A 25,945-nucleotide genomic window follows, 5' to 3' on the forward strand; every position below is an offset into this window, starting at 1 on the left:
ATTGTGATTTTCTAAGGACAGTTATGTTGATTTAATGGATGAGATATGTGTGGCATATTTATGGTGATCTAATGGTCATGGACTACTAGTGAGAAAAGAGTTTCTTGTATCCACGGTAAGATGATTTGCTTTCTTTGGGATTTTCTAGCAGTGTTTTTCTGATGTACTGTGCTTTATGTGGACAACATATTACATGTATTGAACTTCAAGAAAAGTGAGAACTTGAACTCAAAGACATTAGCGAACACAAACTGATGTTTCATCAGCTTGTGTATTTATTTTGTAAGGCCTTGTTGAATAATAAAATAAAAATAATTGTGCGCACCGCTCGATGCAGAGCCTGGGGTTGTCCTCCTTTTCGAGAGAGAGAAAAAACCATCCGATCACATTCCGTTGTCTTCCCTTGATTAGTATATGTACATTGTTGTGTTAAATGTCTAAAGACTAAATGAAGCTGCTATATATCGCTTATATTGTTTCTTCGGAAAGGGGGTTCACCCTAGCCTCTGCATCATTATTATGCATGCAACCATTTTGCCTTATAATGTTATAAATGTTGGTTTCCACAAGTATACAAAGTATACATTAGTTGAAACTCGGTAGAATCAGTCATACTTTATGTACACCATTCAAATTTATATAAACATAAAAGCATAGAACAAGTTAATCACATACAAGGATGTTACATGCCTTTATTAATGAATTGATGTAGCGTATATACAAGATCTGGATAAAATTAATTATTGAACACCAGGGCACAAATAAATTTAATTCAACAATATTGCTACAATGTAAATATGGTATGTTCATGAACCGGTCATATTCTAAATTGATCACCGGAGAATGATCACTTGAACTGTTGTTTGCTTGCAAATGTTTGCCCGAACTTCCATCCACCAGGCACAATATTGTTGAACTCAACCGTCTGCCCATCCGTGTCAGTCAACCTGAACGAGAGCATTTTCCCGGTAAGATTTGCTAGAGAGTGCCAGTTGGCACCCCAGTTACCGGACATTGACATCCAGTCGTTTGAATCAGAGCTCTTGACATCCATCGATTTGATCGAGCCAGCGGCTGCGACATTCATCACGGTAACTAGGTTGAAGTAATCGTGGCCTTCGATCTTGAACCGCACCCCACCCTTCTTCACGCATGGGACCCTGCAGAAAAATTGATTTTCTACCAACTTTAAGCAATTTTAACTTTTGAGAAAAACTACAATTTTTTAGGAAAACTCATGCATGTGTACCTCTGGTACATGACGGGGATGATGCCGCCCTTGTAAACGCCAATCTTCTCCCAGGCCGGTTGCGCCATGTCAAAGTGTGGCCTTGGCGGGTTGCACCAGCCGCCATTGTTGCTCGGAAGTGCGTTGTTAGGCGGGCAGAAGTTCGTGGCCGTCACCGTCACCGAGATGCCTGGTTTGCACCACATCGGATCTGCCAACTTGCGGTCGCATGCGATCTTGTAGCACTGTCCACATGCCGCACCATCGTTGAACAGCACCGTGCTCAGCGCTGCCGTCCGCGTACCGTACCCCGCCGAGTACAGGTTACCATACCCGCACGCTCCACCCATGGTGTCAGAGGCATCGGCGCCGCCGTAGAACGTCGCGTGCGCCCTCAGCCATTTGATCGGTGCTTTGTCCGCGGCCATGGCACACCCACAGCAGACGAACGTGAGCAGCACCACCGCAATAGCTCGAGCGGGAGCCGGCGCCATGTCGATATCTATCGATGGATGCAGGATGCCGCTTCAAACTTATCTGTGCGGAGCTGAATCTGGGAGCTGTGTGCTCTTTGCCTATCTGTTTGTTCGTGTGCTTCAGGTGGATTTGCTTCTGATGGCTAGATGTGTGATGATGTTGTGATGATCCTGTGTGTTTATAACTTTATATAGCCTTTGCTCGTGATTGATCCATAGCTTGAGAGAGTCAGCAAGGTCATCACGAATTAATGATGCCGTAGCGTGCACATGTGCAGCCGCACCATGGCTTATGGACTAATCCGCAGACACGTACTGTTTTTCCTTATAATATCATCGTTAGTTTAGAAGTTAGCATTATATCACTGGTTGTTTATTGATCTTTGCTTCAGGCAGTGTCTACGACTGACATCTAGAGATGATTTTTGCTTGACGCTTTCGGAGGAAATAGGCGGCGTTTTGCGGTTTTCAGATGTGTATGCTTGACGTTTTCACTTTTAATTAAGGGAGGATATTTGATATTGACTTTCTTGGCGCCTACCTTGGATGTCCATGTTCGGCTGCACCCCTTGTCTACGAAAGGATGTCTCCTATGTTCCTCGAATCGTACGGCTCATCCTGCACTGCACCTGGTCCACAACATCGACGGCGCCCATCGTCAGGTAATGATTAGTTCAAAAACACTTCTATTAAATTTTAGTTAATTGATTTTGATTTGGCTTCAGGTCGAATTTTTAGGCCGTCCGATTTCTTTGCGGATCTCACCGTGCACGTGGATCAAATCAGTTGATTGTTTGGTCTTTTCCCTTTAGTGCATTTTCGGGTCGCACGTCTTGTCGTCACGCGGTCTCGCTCGACCCGTTCTTCTTCAATGCGGGGGTGGAGCAGTGACGGAGAGGCCGTTGTTGATTGTTCGTTGCGCCAGCGTGACAGGAAGAGGAGGAGTAGGCGGTGAAGGAAGCGGAGCTACCGGCGAGCTGCGGTAGGAGGCGAGCTGCGCGTAGGAGCGACGCCATGCTGTGGAGGGAGGAGTGTCAGATTCAGATAGAATAATTGAACCACACAAATCTTAGCTATTTTTATGGATAAATTTTTGAGTTCGAGTGCGATACGAGAGGCACCTATGGCCAACCAGGAACACTGACGGATAGGGGGGGGGGGACCCTAATACAGAGATAGCAAGAGGGTTATAGAAACGCGGCTTATAGCATTACAACTTGGAGGAAAAAGAAGGGAAAACGCAAATGGAGTAGTTGGCTCTCAGAAGGCTTGCCGGAAAGCCAACAGCGACACGCAACGCGGTCGCAGTTGTTAGATGCAGATCGGACGCCAACAGGGTCTTCATAGCTTGCGAGGCGGTACGAAGACATGTGGACCGTTAGATCGTAGGTGGACGACAAGCGGAGCTTTCCGCCAACGGTTGTCTCATTCAAACTTAACTAAATTGACGATGTAGTGTTAAATTCTTCAGAGAACACATACTTGGGTCCCGACAACTCCCCAATTTAGACCAAACTTGTCCTTGGGGCTGAAAATTAGGGAATACTTTCTGAATAAATGTTACATCTTCTCAAGTAGCTTGTTTAGTGGGTAAGTTGCTCCATTTGGTCAGCCATCTAGCAACAGGTATGTTGATGTTGCCTTGAGCTCTAGGAATGAGTTTGCGCTCAAGTAGAAGTTCAGGTTCCATAAGAATAGTGCCACCAGGGTTCAGCAAGGGCACTTCGGATTAGGAATAGCCTGAGGTCCAACATGTTTTTTGAACTGACTGATGTGAAAAGTGTCACGAAGCTTGCAGTAATTAGAGAGTAGAAGTTTGTAAGAGACATTTCCCACCCTCTAAAGAACCCTAAAAGGGCCATAAAATATGGAGTGTAGTTTTAAACCCTTGTGTATACTGAATGTTGTATGCCTGTAAGGCTGCATTTGAGGTATACCATGTCACCAACAGCTAAAGTCCTCTCATTCCTTTTCTTATCAGCATAATGCTTCATTCTGGCATGTGTTGTTTGTAAGTTCTCTTTGATATTGGTTGTTGTTTGTTCTGCAGCCATGACAGAAGGGAAATCAGTAGTTTGGTCCATAGGGTAGAGAGCAGCTTCAGCCAGAAGAGTAGGAGGCATGTTGTACAAAGCGTGGAAAGGAGTGATCTTGAGGGATCTATGGTAACTTGTGTTATACCACCACTCAGCTAAGGACAACCAGTGCAAACATTTCTTGGATTGGATGAAAGCCATGCGCCAATTGTTTTCCAAGCATTGATTTACCCTTTTAGGTTGGCCATCAGACTGTGGGTGATGTGAAGTATTCATGTAAACTTTAATGCACAATTTCTTGAAGAGATCTTGCCACAGACGACTTGTGAATATCATGTCTCTATCAGTAACAATCATAGAAGGGAGGCCATTCAGTCTGAAGATATTGTCGGTAAAAGCCATAGCAATAGTGCTGACAGTAATAGGGTGTTTCATAGGAATGAAATGGTTGCATTTAGTGAATTTTTCCACAACTACCAAGATCATGTCCTTATTATTGGAAGTGGGAAGACCTTCCACAAAATCCATAATGATGTGGCACCAAGAAAGAATCAGGGACAAGAAGAGGTTGCAGTAACCCAGGGTACTTGCAGTGCTCAACTTTATTGATTTGGCAAGTAGGGCATTGCTTGATGTAGTCTGTAATGAAGTGTTTCATTCCTGGCCAAAGGAACAGAAGTTTCACTCTCTGATATGTAGCTCTATGACCAGAGTGACCACCCAATTCAAAATTATGTAATGCAGATAATAGTTTAGTACAAAGAGTGTTGTTAGCTCCAATGACAACTCTATTTTTGCACCTGATTATTCCTTGTTGCAAAGTGTGATTAGGAACAGAACCAGGACTTGTGGACAACTGAGTCAGTGTAACGCCCTAAATTTTGCCTCATGATAACTCAGAGCCAATAGTGTTGTTTGGAGCCTTAATTGTGTGTGAGTTGGAATTTTTCTTGTTATTTGGAAATGTTCTTTTCTCTTGTTTGAATTTGAGTTGGATCTTTTGCTTGTTAAAAGTGCTATAGGACTTAGGAAAAAATCCTATGACCATTCTACTCCAGTACTGAAGCCCAACTTTCTACCAGTGATCATGACATGGGAATAGGTTATAAAAGTAATTATGTTACAAAATATTTTGGCCAAAAGCTATTTTCCAAATTTAGGTTTTCAAAACCCTTGAGTCATGGTTTGAACTACAAGTCATTGATTTCAGTGGAATAAAAACTTGTCAAGGTTGTTTATGGAACATACAAGTTATAGGACACCCCAAAACCACAAAAATATTATTTGAAAAAGTATAAAGTATTTATTTTATCAGCCTTTTCTTAAGGCCAGAAGTGATCTTTAATAGGAAAATTCTGTTTTTATGTTTCAAAAATATTTTAGAAATTTTTGGGAAGTTCACGAGAAATATAGTATTCATATACATGAGTTTAAACCCATGATCATGACTAAAATCTCTTTAGATCTACAGAAATTTAGTTCTGTCCATTTCTAGGGTTTGAAACTTTACATAGGGAACTTTCTCTATAAATTCCCAAATAGTTCCCGGAGATGTAAATGCTGTCAAATATCCATCATGCCAAGTTTGAGCTACCAAATCGTCCATTTCACATGAAGATCATCCATCTTTCTACTTCATGCAGAATCTTGATTTGAAAATTTTGTGAAGCAAAGTTTTTTTTGTTTTGCTTCAAACTTTTACTAGATCCTTCCCATCCGTTGGACATCATCCAGTACAAGTTTCAGTAGTCAATTTGACACAACAAACTTCTAGCACCCCTGCCTAACTTATGGACATCAGGCAAATTCTTGTCTTTCTCTCATCCATAGCCATTGCATTGCCACCCAACTACTCCCAGTCGACCCAGGTCACTCAAAACTATTGTGGCAACCTCTAGGACATCTTATCCCTCCCTAGTTCATCGAATTGAAGCACCAGCAGCCAAGCATAAATGGCAATTAGTGCACTGTTTTCTTCTTGTACCCAAAACCCTTCAGGCAAAGCTTCTGCTCCTTGTCAACTGACAGCAGAAGGAACCCCTCTCCTCTCCCGTCGATCACCCATGCCCTCTGTCTGCTCCAGTAGGCCACAGTCACCCGAGCACCGTGGCAATGCCACCAGCCTCGGCAACAGCCGTGCATGAGCATAGTTGTCGCTCCAAGACCCTCCAATGGTGCACGCCACCCCCAGGAGTATGCTAGACATGCTATATCCCTCTCAATCCCTACAGTGCTTGCCAGCTTTCCGAGACCGCCACTGTTGTGCTCCAGAGCATCAATTTGACCGATATCGAACCCTGACGTCTGGACACCCGCAGCTCGCTTCTCTCTCATTCAAATCCGTCCCCGTGGCTCACCTCACCCCCCTCACTTTTGTCCATCCCCACGATCCCTCCAATGCCCAAGCAAAGTCACCGTGGACCAAGCCCACGGTGCACTGATACGTCTCAAAGTAACTATAATTCCTTTATTGTTTCATGCTATTATATTATCAAACTTGTATGCTTTATGCAATTTTATATCATTTTTGGGAACTAACCTATTAACTCAATGCCCAGTGTCAGTTCGTGTTTTGCCTATTTTATTGTTTCTCAGAAAAACAGTACCAAACGAAGTCCAAACACGATAAAACTTTACGGTGATTTTTTTGGACCAGAAGGGACCCTAGAAGTTTCAGGAGGAGGCCAGAAGACTTACGGGAGATCCACAAGCTCAAACGGTGCGCCCCAGGCACCACCTGAGCTTCTAGGCCCCGCGTAGATCCATTTGACCTAATTTCACCTCATCCAAAAACCACTAGATTGAGACCCGAAACAATTATTTCGCCACCACAAGCTTCTTCTCTTCCGTGATCCCATCTGGAGGCCTTCGTGGTACTCTGTCGGAGGGGGAATCGATGACAGAGGGCTTCTACGTCAACCTTGCTGCACCTCCGATGATGTGTGACTTGTTTACCACAGACCTACGGGTCCATAGTGATTAGCTAGATGGCTTATTCTCTCTCTTTGATCTTCAATACAATGTTCTCCTCGGAGTTCTATTCGATGTAATCTTATTTTGTGATGTGTTTATTGGGATCCGATGAATTGTGGGTTTGTGATTGGATTATTCATTAAAAGTAATTGGATCTTTTCTGAACTTTATTATGTGTGAATGTTATAACTATGTAATGAATTCCGATCTATCCATTTGATTTGGCCAACTAGATTGATTTATTTTCAGTGGAAGTGGTGCATAGTAGTATGCTCATTTTTGCAGTGTCCTCACCTCATGACAGAATAGGTAGCGAGACACGTATTGTATTGTTCCTACTAAGGAGAAAACGACGGGGTTCAATCATATTACTTGGTTTTATCTTGTCTACATTATGTCATCTTGCTTAAAGCATTACTCTGTTTGTCATAAACTTAATGCCATAGATGCATGTTGGATAGCGGTCGATTGGTGGAGTAATAGTAGTAGATGCAGGCAGGAGTCGGTCTACTTGTCATGAACGTAATGCCTATATACATGATCATGCCATGAATAAATGTCATAACTATGTGTTTTCTATCAGTTGCCCAACAGTAATTTGTCTACTCATTGTATGCTATTTTTATGAGAAAGAGGCCTCTAGTGAAAATTATGGCCCCTAGGTCTATTTTAATCATATTGCAAAAACCAAAAATACCTTGCTCCAATTTATTTCTTCTATTTTACTTTACAATTTATCTATCACCTATTACCATATTTGATCCTTGCAATTAACGAGTACAAGGGAATTGGCAACCCTCTTGTCCGCGCTGGGTGCAAGTATTTGCTCCTGTGTGTAGGTATTGTCAAAAGTTGTTTGCATGAATCTCCTATTGATTCAGTAACCTTGGTTCTCTACTGAGGGAAATACTATCTGCTACTATATTGCTTCAACCTTCCTCTTCGGGGGAAATTCCAACGCAGCTCACAAGTAGCATGCACCAACGAATCGGCTATATAAGGCACCCCCAACCCCTTCCGAGCTTCTCTGTTGCCCCTACTCCTTCCCAATAGTGTTGAGGCAAAAAAATCCTCCTCGCGCATTCACCAGGGACTTGAGTTCGAGCTCGGCATCATCACCTCGGATCACCATCAACCCAGCGGTATAGGCCGCCATTCTTCCTCATTTCTTCTTCTCTAGACTCCCCTCGACTATGCAGAACTCACACAATCGTTTTGCATAGGTGTCTGTGCCCAAGTCGTCAATTTTATCATCGCATTCACCGCCGTTCAGCTAGCCTCGCCATCGTAGATGTCATCGTCTTTGATGACTCCCTCGAACACCATCCGACGTGACATGATCCCCTGAGCACGGCAGTGTGTCGCACGTCCCTGAAGGTGGTCTAGATCACCGGCATGAGCGTCGCCTGCCTCGCCTCTGCCATTGGGCTCGAGGAGGAAGACAAACCCGACAGGCAGGCCCAATTTATCAGTGTCTCCTCACGTTCGAGTCGGACGTGCTCTGCTCGTGGTATGCTTTTCCCTCGAGGAAGCGTATTTGCTACGAGGCACCTCCGATGTCATCGCCCTCCAGCGCGTGGCTGAGCGACTAGGCCAGGCCAAGTGTGTTTTGCCGCTAAGCTACGCCCAATGCGCGCCTTTGCTCACTATGCTAAGGCCCATTAGGTTGACGGCCTTTTCTTATTCTTTTATCCAGAAGCATAAATCAATTATATAATATTCATTTCAATTTCAAATATACTAATTCAAATTCCTACATGCTCCTAAAATCATGATCTATCCATTAGAGTCAGATGCACAGTTTTCCATGTGAATTTCTCGTACTGACATTTAGCAAACCTTTTTTCTTGCATATGAAGTCAGTCTTTGGAAACTCCTGGCATAGTCATTTGAGCTCCAAATGAGTTGACTCAAATTCCTAGATGTTTATAAATCATTCTCTAATTATTAGAACATAGTGAATTTTTTTCCTATTCCTAGTTTCTGTTAGACCCATTAAATAGTCTATTCTTCATATATGTCAACTTTGAAAAGACCTAGAATATTCTTTTGAACTCCAAATCCAGTGGAACCAATTCCTATTTGTTTCTAAAATCACAACCTATTTAATGGGTGCCTTCACTCATTTTTATAGAAGTTTTTCTGTTTATTCATTATCATTGTCATTTCCTCCTTTAATCCATCTTTAGTGAATTGAACAAAAATCTCTAGAGCTATAAAACCAATAGTTTCCCTTTGGTTATTTTTCATATAACCAGAGAAGTCCCAAAAAAGTGAAGTTCCTGCCTTGTTGTGATGCTTATTTTGTTTTGCTTCTACGTTAGATAATGGCGTAGAAAAAGGATTTGGAGGAGGACCAGAAGAGTTTGAAGACTTTGTTGAGCTAGGAAAGCAACCCTTATCATGCGGCCAGGTCGCTAGACACATCAGCCTTTGTGGCCTCCCCATGATTCCCTTGTGTGTGTGGCTTTTGGACCACTCTTGGACATTTTCTATGAATTTTCTTGGAACCTTTTCATGGAACTCCCTGAAATTACATGGTTCACAAAAAATAGACTTTCGAAGGATCATTAGTAGGTTAGTCCTCAAAAGCATAAATAATTATCGAAGTAACATTCAAATATGCAATCAAACTGCAAAAGGAGTCATCATGTACAAGCATTAGATAATTATGTCTTACCACGTAGAACAAGTGATGTCTCTACCCAACCTCCACATTGGTGCTAGATACAGACCACATCGGGACGCCTACTACTAAGTTTACATGGCGGAAGCAATAGTTCACTACACGATACATGATAAGTGAGCTCTAGCGAATTGGCCTTCAAGGTGAATGACTTCAATATAGTCATCCTGCCTTGTGTTGTCCTCAATAGATTCCTCTAGATCCTTGGATAAAAACTCCGAAGGGTTCTCCTTGGAGTTCTCAAAGGGATCCTCGGTGTCAAAGAAGAAAGACAACAACATGGTGTTGTTCAAAGGCACTTAGCTCGCGAATGAATGACGGTGAAGTGGCAAAGGTGTTCTTATGCAATTGTGAGTCGACGAAGTGGACCAAGTGAAGGCTCTTGGGTTGCTATATTGATGTCATGCACTGATAGGTGTGTTATGTTTAGTGTAGTGTTGTTGCCTCCAAACGACTATCTAGCGGCGGAGCCACACTAAGCAAAAATTAGTTCATGTTCCACCGAGCCTAGGAGCAAACATCGAAGAGTGAGCGTAAAACTAGGTTTTGATGACAAAAAATGTGCTTATCCATTATCATGGCTCGCCCATCATTTGTTTCTCCACTACGACCGCCCCGAACACTTGAAACGATGGATCTTAGCTTGGTACATGTTAAACCATGGCAAGTCTCATACAACCCTTAACAAAGTGGCAAATAATCTTTTTTGAGCAATTGTGTAGTGGACAAGCCGTGCAACTGCTGGATCATTCCTGATAAGGGGCCTAGGGATTATGTTGACTTTACTGGACCATATACTAGACCAGCTTGAGTTGAGAGGTAGAGGTAAGTTCACTGATTTATATCCGGATAGGCATAACGAAGACGACTAATAGATTCACATGCTGGAAGTTGGATAACCATGGGCAATGTCGCAAATGTAGTGGCCCCTAAAATAGTAAGAAGGGAACGATCAATGTAAAGTGGAAAAAAAATAATATACTAATGTAATGCATGAGCAGGCACACCCCCTTCGTCTCAACTCACCCTGTTCAGTGGTTTTGGAGGTGCTTGTACCTCTAGGCTACCCATAATCTTTTTTTAAATGGAAGCTTTTATTGATTCTTCACCATGTATCTAGGTGGTACATTCACAAAAGAGTTTGACCTCCAACCTCCGCGTCAGAGTAGCACAAATTCACGGGGCAAAGGATACACCACTAAAATAAATATGGTAACAATTTAGTTACTACAACAATAAGGGAGAACACACTTATAGTGCCCACTGGAAGGCTCATGATGCCAAAATATAGAGATCATGCCGCCGCTGCCACATTGGAAGAGCATGCCTGACAACTCGCTATAGTTGAGCGCATGCCATCATCACCAACTCTGGTCTTCCCTTTGCCGACCATTTGAAGTATGGAGACCATGTGAATATAAATGCATAACCCACACATGATAATTTATACTTTTTAGCAATACCAATACCATTACAGCTAAGCCATATGAACCAACATAAGAACCTGCCCCAACCATGATGAAAACACACAACATATTTCTTAGCCCCCTCAACCAGTTACCATACATAGTAGAACGTCCTCAAGATGGTGGTAAGTTGGATGCCACCTAGACAATATAGATTACCCGTGCCTACTAGTAATCGTATGTAAGGTTTGATGTTTTTCATTATCTTTTCAGGAGTTGACAACCTTGATACTCTTCGTATGTGGTATTTATTTGAACAGAGAAATAAATTAGTTCAAAAACATAGTGTGTTCATCTCTCATCTCCCACATTTCTCCAAAGAACGGCGACTAGGGTTTTCTCCTGAGTGATACTACCGTTGGTTCCTTTCACCTCTAGATGCCTTCCGACGCAAGTGAGGTGGCGAACCCTGATTCGGGGTTGACCGTGTTTGGGTTGGCCTTCCCTGGCTAGGGCTTAGTCTAGGTGTATGGTCGGCAATGATGAGGTGACGAAATCATCGGTGGCAAGGAATAAGTTATCCTCGTCATGTCCTTGTTCCGACAATTTTGATTGGTGTAAGTTGGTTGCGTGTAAAGCTTCAGTCAGGGACAAATCTTGGACCATGTTTCCTCTAGGTGGCCTTGGACATTGTCGTTTACCGGAGTGGACACCAACGGTCTGTGTGTTGACTTTTTTGGTTTATTTCTTCACCCGGCGATGCACGCCCAGCTTTGACTTTGTCAGGAAGCTAGCGAGGGAAGGCCTCCCTTGAGATGAGTGTCTAGCCCCTTCGTCGCCTTCTTCTCTGGGACGGCGATCTGATCTCCAGTACGTTGACTATGGTTTCTTTTGGCTCTGACTGACGCCAGGTCGTTGCATCAACAATGTTATCACGATTCCGAAGATCCAGAGCGGCATCTAGGTTTGCTCACATCACGCCACCACCAAATGCAGGAGGAAGACAACATGGATATACCACACCTTTTTTCTGTTTTTGTAAAAATGGTCTCTTTTTTTGAGGGATTTGTAAAAATGGTCTTATAAGAGTCAGATTTTTTTTTAACAAATGGTCTTATAAATGGCCTTTGGCATGAGAAAACAAAATTAGGCATCTTTGCCTCCACTCCATGAGAAAAATCCATCTCCGGTTAACTGAAACCGTCCGTTGTTCCGCGTGCGGAACACCAGCCGACCACGCTCCCGAAAGGAACAAAAAGACGGCGACGGAAGCTCCAAGCTGCTCCCGGACCACTGCCTCGCTAGAAGCCACTGCGGTAGCCGTCACCGCACTTGCGGGGAGAACACTCGCACGCGGAGGGAGACGCCTCCACTCCAATGGCGGTGATCACCGCGCCGCCGCCGCATCCTCCCCTTGCCGTATTCGCCGCCGCGCCCTGCCACGGAGCGCGCTTCCGCCGCGCTCCACTCATCCGCATGGCGGCCTCCTCCTCATCGTCTTCGCCTTCGTTCTCCTCGTCCTCCTCTTCCTCCTACGGAGGTGGTGGGGGCGGGGCCGGGGGAGGGGGCGAGATCCACTACGTCTCGCCGCCTCCCCCGCCCTCCACGCCCTCCGGGGCGCCCGTGTACGTCACGCTTCCGGTTGACGCCGTGGGTGCAGGGGGCCGCGTGGCGCGGAGGCGGGCCATGTCGGCTTCGCTCGCCGCGCTGGCGAGCGCCGGGGTGACAGGGGTCGCGGTGGAGCTGTGGTGGGGCGTCGTAGAGCGCGGTGGGCCTCGGGAGTACGACTGGGCGGGGTACCTCGACCTCGCCGCCATGGCGAGGCGCTGCGGGCTCCGCGTGCGCGCCATCCTCGCCTTCCACCAGTGCGGCACCGGGCCACAAGACTCATTCTGGTACGTCCCGCTTCTCCCCGCTGCTCTAAGCATGCCTATTTGTTTCCTTTTCTCTCGGGTTTTCCACATGTATATGCGTGTGAGCCGAACACCTTTGCTGCCAAATGTAAATGAATTGACATTTGTGGGGGTTTAGAGACACAATGGTGAAGCTCTCCTGGTAAATGTCTAGGGAGAAGGCTGCATTTTAAACCATTTCGTCGGCCTTTATGAGTACCATCGTGGTTGAAGTCTATGGAATTTAAGTAGATCAGTGCAATGTATGATCACAAGAGTGTGCGGTATCTGAAACTTTGAATGCTGCAACCAAATCAGAGACTTATTTTGTGGTTTATGCAAGTGTTTTATGTGATGTATCAGTTGAAGTGGGAGTATACCTTTTTTTCCGAGAACATGTGAGTAGAGCTTTCCAGATTTGGATGTAGCATGACGCTAGGTGAAAGGAAGGAAACAACTTAAAATAAGTCATCTCACAGGAGCTGGAGTTTTGTCATAACAGCAGAGTCATGGAGGTGTTGAATGGAAAGGCCGAAAGGCATTGAGGATGTGATCCTAACCTAACATGCTTAAATGTAAATAACTAAATATTTACATGTTGTGTAAAATTATGCTTTTTTTGGATTCAGTAATCTCTGATAGCCACGACTTAGCATTTCGTGTCAATACATGAACATACCTGTTGCAAGTACTGAAGAAGCATTTAGTCCTGTTTGTGCCATTTTATACCATGTTCAAGAGATGGGAATTTGACCAAGATGAAATGATACTTTACAGTTTTTCTTTTTCAAACATGACATGCAATTAATTGCCCTGCAAAACATTAAATTTATCTCCATACAAGCCATACAAGTGTCATTATGGTTCATGACATTAATTTAGGAAGCTATGTGTGCCTGTCTTAGTTGTCTCAATGTTCTATTGTTCACTGTGGACCTTAACTCTATGTATAGCTACTATTTCAAAGAATAGTATGTGGCGTGCAAGCAGCCAACCTAGCACTTCAGCTTATGCAAATGCTTATATGGCAACATATGCAGATTTTCTATATATAGAGAGAACAAGATGCAATCTTTAGTTTTTACATGTAACATAGTTATGTCAAGTATTTCACCATATTTAAATGATCGTTCTGTAATGCCCAGACTGTCACAACAGCAAAATGATTCAATTGAATGCCAACTCTGTCACCACAACAAACGGAAGTTACATAAATTCCTATACACTTTTGGTAGGAGACAGTGGGAAAATTTCCTACAGCTTTATTAACAAAAAAAATATGTACAAAGAGTCCTACATTGGAATGATGCTAGTATAAGAGAGATTTTTTGAAAAAATATTTACAGGTTTGGTAGCCAGGCCAGCAAGGCCTCAGCATATTTCTTTTTGGCCCTGTGACCAACCATGATCATCTCATGCTTATACGTTTGATGCCACTTCTCAAAAGTCAGGGCTTCATTGTCAAAAACTTTTGCATTTCTTACAACCCAGATGCTCCAAGAGGCAATGGCGATAATTTCAATGAAAAAGGCAACCTGAAGTTTAGCCCTGGACTGCCCCTGGTTCCTTCCCTTTCCGCTTCTGTTACTCCTGGGGCTCAAACCACAACATAAATCCAACTGGAATTCAGGGAGGTCCTTCCTCATGGAAGTCATGCAGCAGCACTTCAAGCTAGAAAAAGGGCTGGCAACGATGTCAACTTCTCATACAGTTGAAACTAGCCCCTTCTCCCCTCTCTACAATATCTGCAGTTGACAATGGCAGAAAGACCAGCCTCATATGCCCAGTTCACATCTCAGACACGCTCCCAGGCAGTGTGTTATTACTAGATGATCCTTCCAGACATCCAAGCTGCCTGGTACACATAGGTGACTTCCCACTGGACTCTATTGCTGCTGCAATGATCACACTCTCTTTACAGCATCCAGCAGGGCAGCTATTTGAAGAAAATAAAGGTTGTGGATTTTACAAGGTGCAGAAAAGGTCTGACAAACCAGATGTAAATGGCTGGACTTTTTGCTCGGTAGGCAGTAGACAGCTCCCCAGCTCAACACGATTCTGCCGGAAATTTATCCTGATGCTCATCCAGGCACCCCTGACCGGAGTGAAGCCTTGAGCTTGCCAAGTGTGTTTGCACAGGCGGTGGCTAACCAATAACCATAGATAGCAGACTAGCAGATTTGGAATGGTCCAGTGTTGCGGTTCTTTCGGCACACTCGAGCTGAATATACCATTGTTGAGCCATGGCAACCATTTTATAAGCGACCACCGAAACCATACGATCCGCATCTCTTCTCTGGTCCCAACATTTATTCACACCGGTTTATCCAAACTAGCAGATCCCTTCCTCGTCATATGTAGGAAGTTCAAGTTGTAGTTGTTATGAACCCTATTGTCATTATATGGCAATGGTAGAGATACTGGCAGGAGCGACAATGTGAACTATGGCAAGGTCAGCAGCAGATGCTGCATCATAAAACTGAAGTCCTATAATTGCGGTCCGGTGATTATAAGAACCCTGGCAGCAAGGGGGCCAGAATTGGAGTTGTCATGACAGTAATGACCCTGTTGCGATTTCTTTTTCCGAAACGCAGGCATAAGATTTGCCTCATGTATTAATTAAGTAGAGAATAGAGTTTTACAGGTGCCCCTCAAGATAACGCATGGCAATTACTCGCACAATACTATTTTCCCTAGTTTCTTAGCACCCTTGGTGATCCAAAGTTTCGCCTCGTCGAAAATGATGTTTAGCAATATCCGCAGCGGGGCGCTCTTTTGCCGGAAAACGCGGGACTTTCGTTCCAAATTGTATCAAGAGACAAGCATGGTGAGAGAAGCCATGTCTCGTCTATTGGGATTTTGCATGCCGTTTCTTTTATCCCACCAATCCTGGACGAAGCCCTCCAAATGCCAAGTGGATGTATCCATGTGCACAAGGCCTAGCCTCTCGGTGACCAAGTTCCGTAGTCTAAGGGTGTAGCGGCACTTGAAGAAGAGGTGAGCCCCGGTTTCTTGCTCCATTTTACAAAGAGGGCAAAGGCTGCAATTTGTCCACCCACGCTTTGCCAACCTATTGGTGGTCCAAATCCGGTCTTGCAAAGCCAACCACGCAAAAACTTGACTTTTGGCGGAGCCCAAACTTTCCAAACCATGTGGTCCATGGGGAGAGGGTTATGCCCAAGAATTGAGCCTTATAAGAGCATCTAAAACCGGACGCCCCATATCCGGGCCCCTATACTTGGACAGTACGGCCATGGAATGGACCGCTTGGCTTTGCTCCCTGCGAGGGTGCGCGTCCTCCTCCTTTGCCGCTTCTCGATGATGCAGGAACGGAGGGCTTCCTCGTTGTTGTCCAAGCCGGCGCGCGACTTTGCCTCCGCTTCGAGGGCTACCGCGCCTTCCCGCGCCTTGTTGCTCGCACGGCGGGCACGTTGACGGTGTCCTGGACTAGGGGGACCCGGCCCAGCTGGCCTAGTGCCGAACTGATGGCCCGTTAATGAGGAAGGACTCCGGAGGCCTCTGACCTATGCGTATCAAGCTTCACCAAGGACTTGGCGTGTACTCCAAGGTCTACTAGATTCGGCATGTAATCCCTAGATGGGAACCGACCATGTGTAGCCCTAGATAACCGCTCTGCTTTGCTCCCGTGCGAGGGTGCGCGTCGTCCTCCTTTACCGCTTCTCGATGATGCAGGCACAGAGGGCATCCTCGTTGTTGTCCAAGCCGGCGTGCGACTCTGCCTCCGCTTCGAGGGCTACCGCGGCTTCCCGCGCCTTGTTGCTCGTACGGCGGGCACGTTGACAGTGTCCTGGACTAGGGGGACCCAGCCCAGCTAGCCTAGTGCTGAACTGATGGCCCGTTAACAAGGAAGGACTCCAGAGGCCTCTGACCTATGCGTATCAAGCTTCACCGAGGACTTGGCGTGTACTCCAAGGTCTACTAGATTCGGCAGGTAATCCCTAGATGGCAACTGACCATGTGTAGCCCTAGACACCCCCAGTGCATATATAAGCCGTAGGGTTTAGTCCCTAGAGACGATCAACCATTCATCATCATCATCATACCCTTAAGGGTTTAGACCACAACTCATGATCTCGAGGTAGATCAACTCTGTACTTTGATACTCTCATAATATAAGCAAGAGCAGGACGTAGGGTTTTACCTCCTTAGAAAGGGCCTGAACCTGGGTAAAAGTAGCGTGTCCTCTATCTCTTCTTACCCATCGATCCGATCTCACAGCTCGGGCCCCCTACCCGAGGTCTGCTGGTTTTGACACCGACACATGTCGCGCCTCATGGCCGGTTTGGCCGTAAACCATGCCGGCATTGACCTCCGACTTGGAGCCCGAAGCCCGAAGCTGCGGGGAGGAGGCGACACCGAAGGTTGCGCCGCCAACTGTGGTCGCCACGTCCGGCGAGGCCGTGGTCACGCGCCTCGAGCCACCAGCCCCAGCGGATCTAAGCGCCATTTGCACGGACACAATGGACTCCCGCCGGATCGACTTGGACTGCGGTCAGGCGCATTCCTCCCATGAGCGGTGGAGAGCCATGCGGACGGCCATCTCCTCCTCATCTCCACATGCAATGAGTACCGGTCGACGGATCGGGAGATCTCGGAGTCGGGTCCGTTGCCCGCCATGTCGGAGATCGCGAGACAGGAGCTTGGGGGCGGGGCGGAGTGGAGTGGAGTGGCTAGGGACGAATATATGTGGGGTCGGGTGGGCCATAATGGGCCGGATCCGACATGGCAGACATGGTGGACGTGCCTGTGGCCGCGTACGGGCGTCCCCATATCCGCCCCACATATGGGCTGCATATGGGGGTTGCCGGTCTGCTTGGATGTTTGGGGTGCGTTTGGGGCGGCCGGTTGGGTGGCTTTTTTCTGTCTGGGCAGGCCGCTCAGGCGTTTGGGGCAGATATGGGGTGTCTGGTTGTAGATGCTCTAAGCGGTAGCCGACGAGTATATCCCATCATTCAAGTGCTTCCACACGATGTCGTCTTTGGTTTACTTGTCGAGGTGGAAGTCATGCACAAGCATCCAAAGAGTGAAGAACCCTTGGATGTGGTCAACGGAGACAACGGCGGAGGAATTGATCTTTAGAATCCAAGCATTGCCCTTAAGGGCCTCACGCACTTTCCAATTTTTTCGCCTCGACGCCTTGAAGATTAGGGATGCGATATCCTTGGGTTTGCGCCCAAGTAGCCAAGGGGAGTCCCAAAAAGATGTTTTCGCGCCATTTCCAACGGTGACGGTGGTGGAAGCACGGAAGAAATCAGGATCCTCATCGCATGAGTTTCCCAACCCCACCCACAACTTATTTGGCTCCTTACATTTGTACCAACGCCAACATAAACGCAAAGCATGAGCAAATTTGTCGGTGTTGAGTATTCCGAGGCCACCATACTCACGCGCGCGGCAAACAGCCTCCAAATTGACCTTGCACTTTGCGCCAGTCGTCTTATTTGAGCTGGACCAAAGAAAAGCCCTCTCAAGCTTGTTGAGGTTATGAAGTGTGCTCGGAGAGATGATGAGGGGTGCGATGAAGTACACTGCTTGAGAGGTGATGATGGACTTGACGAGGGTCGTGCGCCCAATGCTAGTAATGTTTTGCCCCTCCCAAGTGACCAATTTTCCGGCCGCTCTGTCTTCAAGGAATTGGAAGTCCACCTTCTTTAGTTGCCAAACCGAAAGGGGAAGGCCGAAGTATCTCATTGGGAATGAAGCTCTAGTTGCCGGCATACTTTGAAGATCCTGATATACTGGCAGGCTATAACCAATCTCAAATCACTATCTATTTATCTGCCTGCTGCTTGTCCACCTTGGAAGCCATGTTTGCAAGCTCTGATACTTACTGTGTGCCCTGATGCTGCGAATATTTAAGGAATTATTCACTGATGGAAAAGATTGTCATTGACGACTAGGCGTTGTGGCCAGCAATTAGATGCGTGGAACTGAGGTAGAAGAGTGAGCCTGCAGGGATTGTGAATAGCAATTGGTGGATAGGGAATTAGTTTATTTCTTGCCTACTACAGTACTGGACAATGTAGACCTGACTCTCACTCTCGTCATTGTGTATTAGAAAAGGAGTGTAAAGGAAGTGTGAATTTACAAATCACTGATGGTATCCTCCAGCAAAAAACAAGGAGCACAGACCCCAGAAATAATTAAAAGCCTAATTAAGCAAAACTGATGAAAGCTAGCAAAAGGAAAAAACAAAATCAAACTAAGCTAAAGAAGAAAGGCTAGATTATGGTAAGCTAATCCAAACACCTCCCCACTGGTCGGTAGGCCACACGTGCAGTAGCAGTTCCTGCTAGCTTCCATAGGTCCGCCCTGTCCAACACAACACTGTCCATAGATTACCTTGACTTGCCTCCTAAAACAAGAACGCCCTAATATGGACTCCGAGCATGCATGGACTCAAATATTAGTATGTCCTCTTCTGGACTCTTTCCTAATCATCTTCCTTGATTGCTTTTGCTCCATTGACTGCTCCTGCTCCTTCATTTTCTAGCTCTGCTGCTCCTGGGGCTCCCACCGGTCTGCACAGCATGGTGACAAAGGAGCAAAATGAAGTATGAAACTTAAAGATTTACACTCAAGGTGACTAAAATCTTAAAACAAAATGAGTTCATCTTCGTGCTCAAAATGATGATAATGATTGCTACAATAACAATGATTATGATGGGTGACAGAGGATCTATTTTACTTACACTAGGAATTACTGAAAGCCATCCTAGCTCTCGTTTCCTGTCTATTTGAATAAGAGATTTGTACATTACATTTGAGCTACCTTTGATGGTCAAGTCTTACTATATATGCCCCCCTGCATCACAATCATCTAGCATTCCCTCATAACAACTGTGAGCGTCTGAAGAATTCTTAGGGGCCATTTACCCATTCAGCATTATTCTTGGCCCAAGTTGTCATACGAAAATATGGGTCCATCCCAAATCGATACACGCCTTCCAAAATGGTAGAACTGGATGTTACTTGGTGTATGACCGCTGTACATCAACTGTTAAAACAAAAGGTGTTACATTTAGTGATGCCTTTCCACAACTGCTTTAATTAGTGAAACGTGGCAGAAAAATATGGTTTCCAGCATGCTAAATGCATCAGCAATTACACTACAAAGCCACATGTAATTGTGTCAGAATTCACTCAGTAAAATGAATTGATTATTTTTCCACCCTGCGACGTTCACTATATTGCTTTTTCAATTTAGTCCTTTGATCTTGAAAATGCAACCGTTGTTTTTGCTGCCATAGTGACAAGTGAGCAGACGCTGACAATTTCATTTATGCACAAGATTTTCCGTTTCTGCTGTTTCTGAAAAAATATACCTACTACAGGGTCCCTCTTCCACAATGGGTGCTTGAGGAGATGGAGAAGATGCCAGACTTGTCATATACTGATAGATATAAACAGAGAAACAAGGAATACATCTCATTGGGATGTGACATTCTTCCACTTCTGAAGGGAAGATCACCTATGCAAGCTTATGCTGACTTCATGAGGAGCTTCCGCGACAATTTCAAGGAGTACCTTGGGGCCATAGTGACGGTTTGTGCTCTCCTTTTATATTTAAGTGTATCATGCTAATTTTACACCAGCAAGAGGTTGTAAGCCCCTTGTATTTATTGCTTTTCAGGAAGTTCAAGTTGGAATGGGCCCAGGAGGTGAGCTTAGGTATCCATCATGCCCAACCGAGAAGCTAAATCAGCCAGGCAGCTCATCTGAACTTGGGGAATTTCAATGTTATGACAAGGTATACAGTGAAAGAAGATCCCTGATCTTATCACTTTGATATGGAAAGATTTTACATTTTCGGTAAACATTCATTTTTTATGGGCGTATATTATAATTTCTCGCAAGTACGAGCCCTAGTGTATGACACAGGTTTATACGCTTACTGTTTAAATCAACTATAATTTGTTAGTGAGCAAACTTATACGTGAGTTCGAACTTAAAGCTGAAATGTGCTTCGTACGCATTTCAGCTTATATCAGACTCCTGTGTGTATGATGGCTTTAGTTTATTCAACAATCAATAGGGCCAAGACCACAAGACTGAGGTGTCGTTTTGCCCTCGGCTTCAGTTTGTAAGCTCATGATCTGAAGCCAAAGCAATGGCTACATGCTAATTACTTACCTCGTTTGGTTTTTGAGGAACTATTGAACTAGATCAAAAAAAAATTGCACATGCATTTTCTTAGGTTAACAAAAATGGCTTTCTGTTATGAGATGACAATCTCCTTTCTGTTATCGTTATTTCGCTAGCATATGGCTTTTCTGAAGGGGTAGCATTAAAAGATAGTGTTCTGAACTTCTGATCACTTTGCTGTGATGTACTTGGACAGTTCATGCAAGCATCACTGGGTGCTCATGCGCGGATTCTCGGGATTCAAGAGTGGGGAAGTGGTGGTCCAGCTGGCATAGATAGCACGTGGCAGAATCCTGAAGAGACAAACTTTTTCCGTGCCGATGGAGGATGCTGGAATACCCCTTATGGCCGATTTTTCCTCGAGTGGTATTCCGGAATGCTTCTTCTCCATGGAGAGAGGTTATGCGCGGTCGCTGACGCCGTCTTTTCTGGCACCGGCGTGACCATCTCGGGGAAGGTTTCCGGCATACACTGGCACTACTACACATGTTCACACCCATCCGAGCTGACAGCCGGCTACTACAACACATTGCTAAGAGACGGCTATCTCCCCATCGCCCAAATGTTCTCTCGACACAGAGCTGCCCTGTGCTGCGGCTGTTTCGACCTGAGGGACGAGAAGGGAAGCGGTCCTCAGAGCAGCCCCGAAGGCACTCTCCGGCAACTGATGGCTGCTGCTAAGGTATGGAACCTACCTCTCAACGGCGAGAACTCCTTGGCGAGGCTGGACGATGCGTCGCTGAGCCAGGTCGTCAGAAGCTCGAGGCGCTACTCGGGCGGCACCTCGGGCGCGTCTTTCTCCTTCAACTATGTCAGGATGAACAAGAGCCTGTTCGAGTCACACAACTGGAACCGGTTTACGAAGTTCGTCAGGAAGATGTCGGATGCCAGAACCTTTCTGGCTAGACTGAACTTCAGGAGACACCAATGCCTGCCTTCAATGTCAGTTGTTTGGGTTGCTAGCCAGGCCTATGCATACACATGATTTATTTTGTTGTTGTTGTTGTTGGTCGGACCCTTCCCTGGACCCTGCGCAAGCGGGAGCTACATGCACCAGGTTGCCCTTTTTTGTTGTTGTGTGTCAAACATGTATGTGACCTGTGATATTAAAATTGTAGACGACTCGAGAAGGCAAAATGGAAGAAAACTTCCCAGTGGGTTGGTTGTTGTGTTCTCATGCTTATTCCAGTTTGATTGAAGCTTCTGCCTCGCATGTGCTAGCTGACTAGCTCCTCACCAAATCTTAGATTTTTGTGCTGTAAAGTGACGGTCAATTACTCTTGAAAAAAAAAGTGACGGTCAATAGCTACACTCATCGCAAGCCATTTTTACCAACAGTTATCTACACCGGTACAATTTATCTTAGGTTCTGCTGCAAACATTCTACGTGGAACGCCTCAGAGCACATATACTGGTATTATTTATGGTATTAAAACTGCAGAAATCATTTGTTCAACTCCAGTATTCTCTTGTCTCTGAGCTGAGCTGTCATCTGAAAACGGCGGCCTTCATTGCACTATCAGCCATTTATCCATGTAGGCCCTAATCATGCATAACTTGCACATGTGGCATTAAAGGAAATAAATACCCCAGCTGGAAATTTCTCTTGTTTGTTCTGAAAAATGAGTGATTCAACACAAACAACAGCTCCTCAACATGCTGGATGGATAAGAACTCTCTGTCAGCAGCTGGATTTTGGACACCAATAATTCTATCAGAGCAGCAAACCAGATTCAAAATGGCTTTAGTTTATGTCGCTAAAATACGATGAAACTTATGCCTATTTTTCTCCAGAGTTTGTTTTTTTCACAACAGGGAACAATGAACCAAGCAAGCCTCAAAGAGCTCAAACTCAAGAGGAACTGAAAGTGGATAAAAGGAACTAGCTTCCAAAACTGTTCAATTTCTGGACAACAAAAGTTTCATACTATTACAACAACTTCGGTTTTTAACTGTACCCCCAGGACTTCCAGCACCATGTGCTAAATATGTACAGCAAATTATTAGCTCTTATCTCAGAAATCTACAGTTGGCTGTTTTATTTTTCAATCTTGATGCAAGGTTCTAACACCGCCTTGTTCGATGCTGATGAATGTGCCTTGGGAGAAAGACCATCCCTCTCCTTGGCATCGGTCGCTCCTCGGCGGAGCAGGGGGCTTCATCGGAGAACGAATTTCCATTTGCATTGTCGATTGGAATTGTAGCCTTCTTCAGAAATTTATCAATGTCACTAACAAGTCAATCGTTGGCCGTTTGCTCAGTACTGAAGAAATCCACAGAGAAGGTAAAACAAATCTTCTATTAACAGTGGTAATAACTAAAACTAAATTTATATTGATGCTACTAATAATTCAGACACCAATTACATCAACAATAGCCCCATTGGTGACGTTCATTCGATTTCAGTGAACAATCACACCTAGAGTAGAGTATAGTAGAATCAGCTGAGCTACACTCTGATTCTGATGGCTAGAACGATCAACACTAGCAGCTGAGCGACACTGGATTCTGAATCCCAGTCTCATGGATCGTTTGTTCAGTTGCTCCACAGGAAGTAAGGTCCCATGGCCGGCGTCCAGTTGGCGCATCCAGACCGCATCTGCCCTGGCTCCATGGCTCCTCTTGTCGCCACCCTGCAGTACGAGAAGCACGTCGCGGAGGAGCCACCACAGGGGCTGATTATGTGAGGCTGCTGCGGCGGCTGCTGCTTCTGCTGGATCGGCGCCTGCACCGGCACCAGCGCAAATGTGCCACTGCAAGGGCCTGTGCGAGGCGGCTGCTGCTGGATCGGTGGCGGCGCCAGCGCCGGTGAGCCACCGCAAGGGCTTGCGCCAGGCTGCTGCTTCTGCTGGATCGGCGGCGGCGGTGCCAGCGAGCCGGTGATGGTGATCTTGACCCCGCGCCGCATGATCTCAGCAAGCAGCCGCGCCGTGTTGAGCGCATCGTCCAGCCCGCAGTGCAGGCGGCCCTCCCAGTCCAGCCCCGCCGCCCGGACCGCCTCCTGCAGGTTGACCCGCCCTCCGCCGCCGAGCGCCGCCTGGAAGGGGAGCCTCAGGTTGATCCAGCAATCGAAGTAGGAGGGCTTCTCGATGCCCTTGAAGCCAGTGGCGTACCCAAGGGGTGTGCCAGGTGTGCCGTGGCACACCCAGGTTTTTGGAAAACATTTTTTTACCATGTAAACATTTGCTTATTTTTAAAGCCCATGCAAGTGAATTGAAACAGACTTTAAATTTTTTAAAGTGTGCACACCCTCTATTTTATTTCTAGGTCCGCCACTGCTTGAAGCGGCACTCGAACTCGAGCATGGTCCGGCAGTCCCAGTCCCCCAGGTCACCACGGCCAAGCGGACGCCTCTCTTGTTCCCTGCTCCCGCCGTCGTCGCCTTCAGCCAAGCGTCGTGTAGCCAGAGCGCCTCGCCGAGTTCCACGCCGCCGTCGACGTCCTCCTGCTGGATGCCGGTGAGCTCCCTGCAAAATTGGGTCAGCACAGGGTGATGCTTAGGACGAACGTACCTGCGAAACGCGGACACGATGCGGCCGGTGGCTTCGTCGACGAGCACCGCGGGGAACTCGATGATTTCTTGCGGGAAGATCCGCCCGTCTTTCACGCAGGTCGCCTCGAAGTCGACCACCACGAAGAAATCAAAATCTTGCTCCAGACCCTGCCCGCGCGCCGCCATGATCGCTGCCATGTTCGCCCAAGTGCGCGCAAGCTCGAGATCGGGGAAAGATCAGATCGAAAAACTAGGGTTGCGAACCCGCCGGGCCTGGATCTCGCAGCTCGATGGATTGGCGCAATTTCTAACCCAATCCGATACTTTTCGGAACGGTTGGTGCGTTTTTTTTTCTTTTTTGACGTGGTTGGCGCGATTTTTTCTTCTTTAATCAACAAATCAAAGGCTGTGATTTCTCTACTACGTGAAAGAAACGGAGCGTTCCGTTTCCCCTCTTACGTCAATTGTTTCGTCGACACCCCCAACCCCTCCGTCCCTCCCGATTGCTTATTTATTCGTTCCCGTAATTCCCGATCAGTTTCTTGTTTTTAGTCCTCGCAGACCCATGTCCCGGTTCCCTTATTTAATCGCTCCCGTGATTTCCGTTCATAATCCTGTTTTTTCGTCCTCGCGAACCTATGCCCGGCCCGATCTTCCGGCCCCGCTCGATCTGATATGACCTAGAGGAGGAGGGGTTGCCTCACATCCTGTCCTTTCTCTTGCTCCGCCCATGGAAGATGCTAAGAGGGAGGACGAGCGACAGCAGCAAGAAGATCAGTCGCGGTGCTTGCTGGTAGAGGCGCGTGGTCGATTGGTGGTGGTGGTGTGCAAGGCTAGCGCCTATCCACCTTGCAGCTGTGGATATCTAACATATAAAAGCTGCTAGAGTACCCGCCATCCCAGCGCCATCTCCGTTTTGAATGATTCCTGTACGCTCGATCTGCCTCGCTGGCTCGTTTTTACGGCGCTGTCAAAAATCCAGCCACTCGTTCATCTGCACATTGTGCTTTCCTGCATAAGTGAATGACTGGTGGGCCTTCTTTTCTCACAGGCCCAGTTTTGCGGTGTGGCTTGCGTGTACGTTGCGTGCGAAAAGAGGGGATCCGGATAGAGAGTAGGGTTCGCACGGTAAAACCTAGCCACCAATCCCCTCGAGCCCTGCGTCCTCTCCTCTCCCTCCCCTCCCCTTCTCTCGCCGCCATCGCCCGTCGCTGGAGCCCTGCGTCCCCTCCTCCCCTTCCCCCACTTCTCTCGTCGCCGTCGCTCGTCGTGGTCGCGGGACGGGAAGACGGCATCTCCCCCACTCCTCCACACACTCCTCCTCTCCTGCCTCACGAACCCTAGCCGCCTCCATGCTCGCCTCCTCCTCCATCCTCCCGCGCCAGTCACGCCCTCCCTCTTCCGCATCTCGTCCACCTCGGGATCCGAGGTGTGCGGGCGCGGAGGCCCGCTTCCCTGGCGGCGCCCCTCTCTCGCTCTGCCTGCAACTCTCCCTCGTTGATGTGGTCTTCGTCAGAGGCAACGGGGGATGGATCCGCAGGCCGGGCAGCTGGAGGTGGAGGCCGCGGCGGGGTAACCCCTGGTTCGCG

The 25,945-nt window shown here is 46.6% G+C and overlaps 2 protein-coding genes and 1 pseudogene across 2 annotated transcripts; 1 reads left to right on the forward strand and 2 right to left on the reverse strand.

The window, feature by feature from the left end:
• Positions 1-689: 689 nt before the first annotated feature.
• Positions 690-1,846, reverse strand: LOC119281163 (expansin-A24-like). Its single transcript, XM_037561768.1, has 2 exons — positions 1,250-1,846; positions 690-1,160 (listed from the first exon to the last, which is right to left on the reverse strand). The coding sequence occupies exons 1-2, from the start codon at positions 1,720-1,722 to the stop codon at positions 848-850; spliced, it is 786 nt and encodes a 261-aa protein (XP_037417665.1). The 5' UTR covers positions 1,723-1,846; the 3' UTR covers positions 690-847.
• Positions 1,847-12,034: 10,188 nt separating this feature from the next.
• Positions 12,035-22,040, forward strand: LOC119275601 (beta-amylase 1, chloroplastic-like). The gene is made up of 4 exons (XM_037556471.1): positions 12,035-12,700; positions 20,053-20,263; positions 20,352-20,468; positions 21,060-22,040. The coding sequence occupies exons 1-4, from the start codon at positions 12,183-12,185 to the stop codon at positions 21,846-21,848; spliced, it is 1,635 nt and encodes a 544-aa protein (XP_037412368.1). The 5' UTR covers positions 12,035-12,182; the 3' UTR covers positions 21,849-22,040.
• A 1,226-nt stretch (positions 22,041-23,266) lies between these two features.
• Positions 23,267-24,732, reverse strand: LOC119275602 (annotated as a pseudogene).
• Between the last annotated feature and the right edge of the window lie 1,213 nt (positions 24,733-25,945).

The sequence above is a fragment of the Triticum dicoccoides genome, chromosome 3B (genome assembly GCF_002162155.2).
Source record: "Triticum dicoccoides isolate Atlit2015 ecotype Zavitan chromosome 3B, WEW_v2.0, whole genome shotgun sequence".
Lineage (NCBI taxonomy): Eukaryota > Viridiplantae > Streptophyta > Magnoliopsida > Poales > Poaceae > Triticum > Triticum dicoccoides.

Bases quoted from the DNA above. Each gene is read 5' to 3' on its own strand.
- LOC119275601 (XM_037556471.1), top strand. From the start codon at position 12,183: ATGGCGGTGATCACCGCGCCGCCGCCGCATCCTCCCCTTGCCGTATTC. The intron at 12,701-20,052 runs GTACGTCCCGCT...TACCTACTACAG, and splicing joins GGGCCACAAGACTCATTCTG to GGTCCCTCTTCCACAATGGG. The intron at 20,469-21,059 runs GTATACAGTGAA...GTACTTGGACAG, and splicing joins AATTTCAATGTTATGACAAG to TTCATGCAAGCATCACTGGG.
- LOC119281163 (XM_037561768.1), bottom strand. From the start codon at position 1,722: ATGGCGCCGGCTCCCGCTCGAGCTATTGCGGTGGTGCTGCTCACGTTC. The intron at 1,161-1,249 runs GTACACATGCAT...ATTTTTCTGCAG, and splicing joins ATCCCCGTCATGTACCAGAG to GGTCCCATGCGTGAAGAAGG.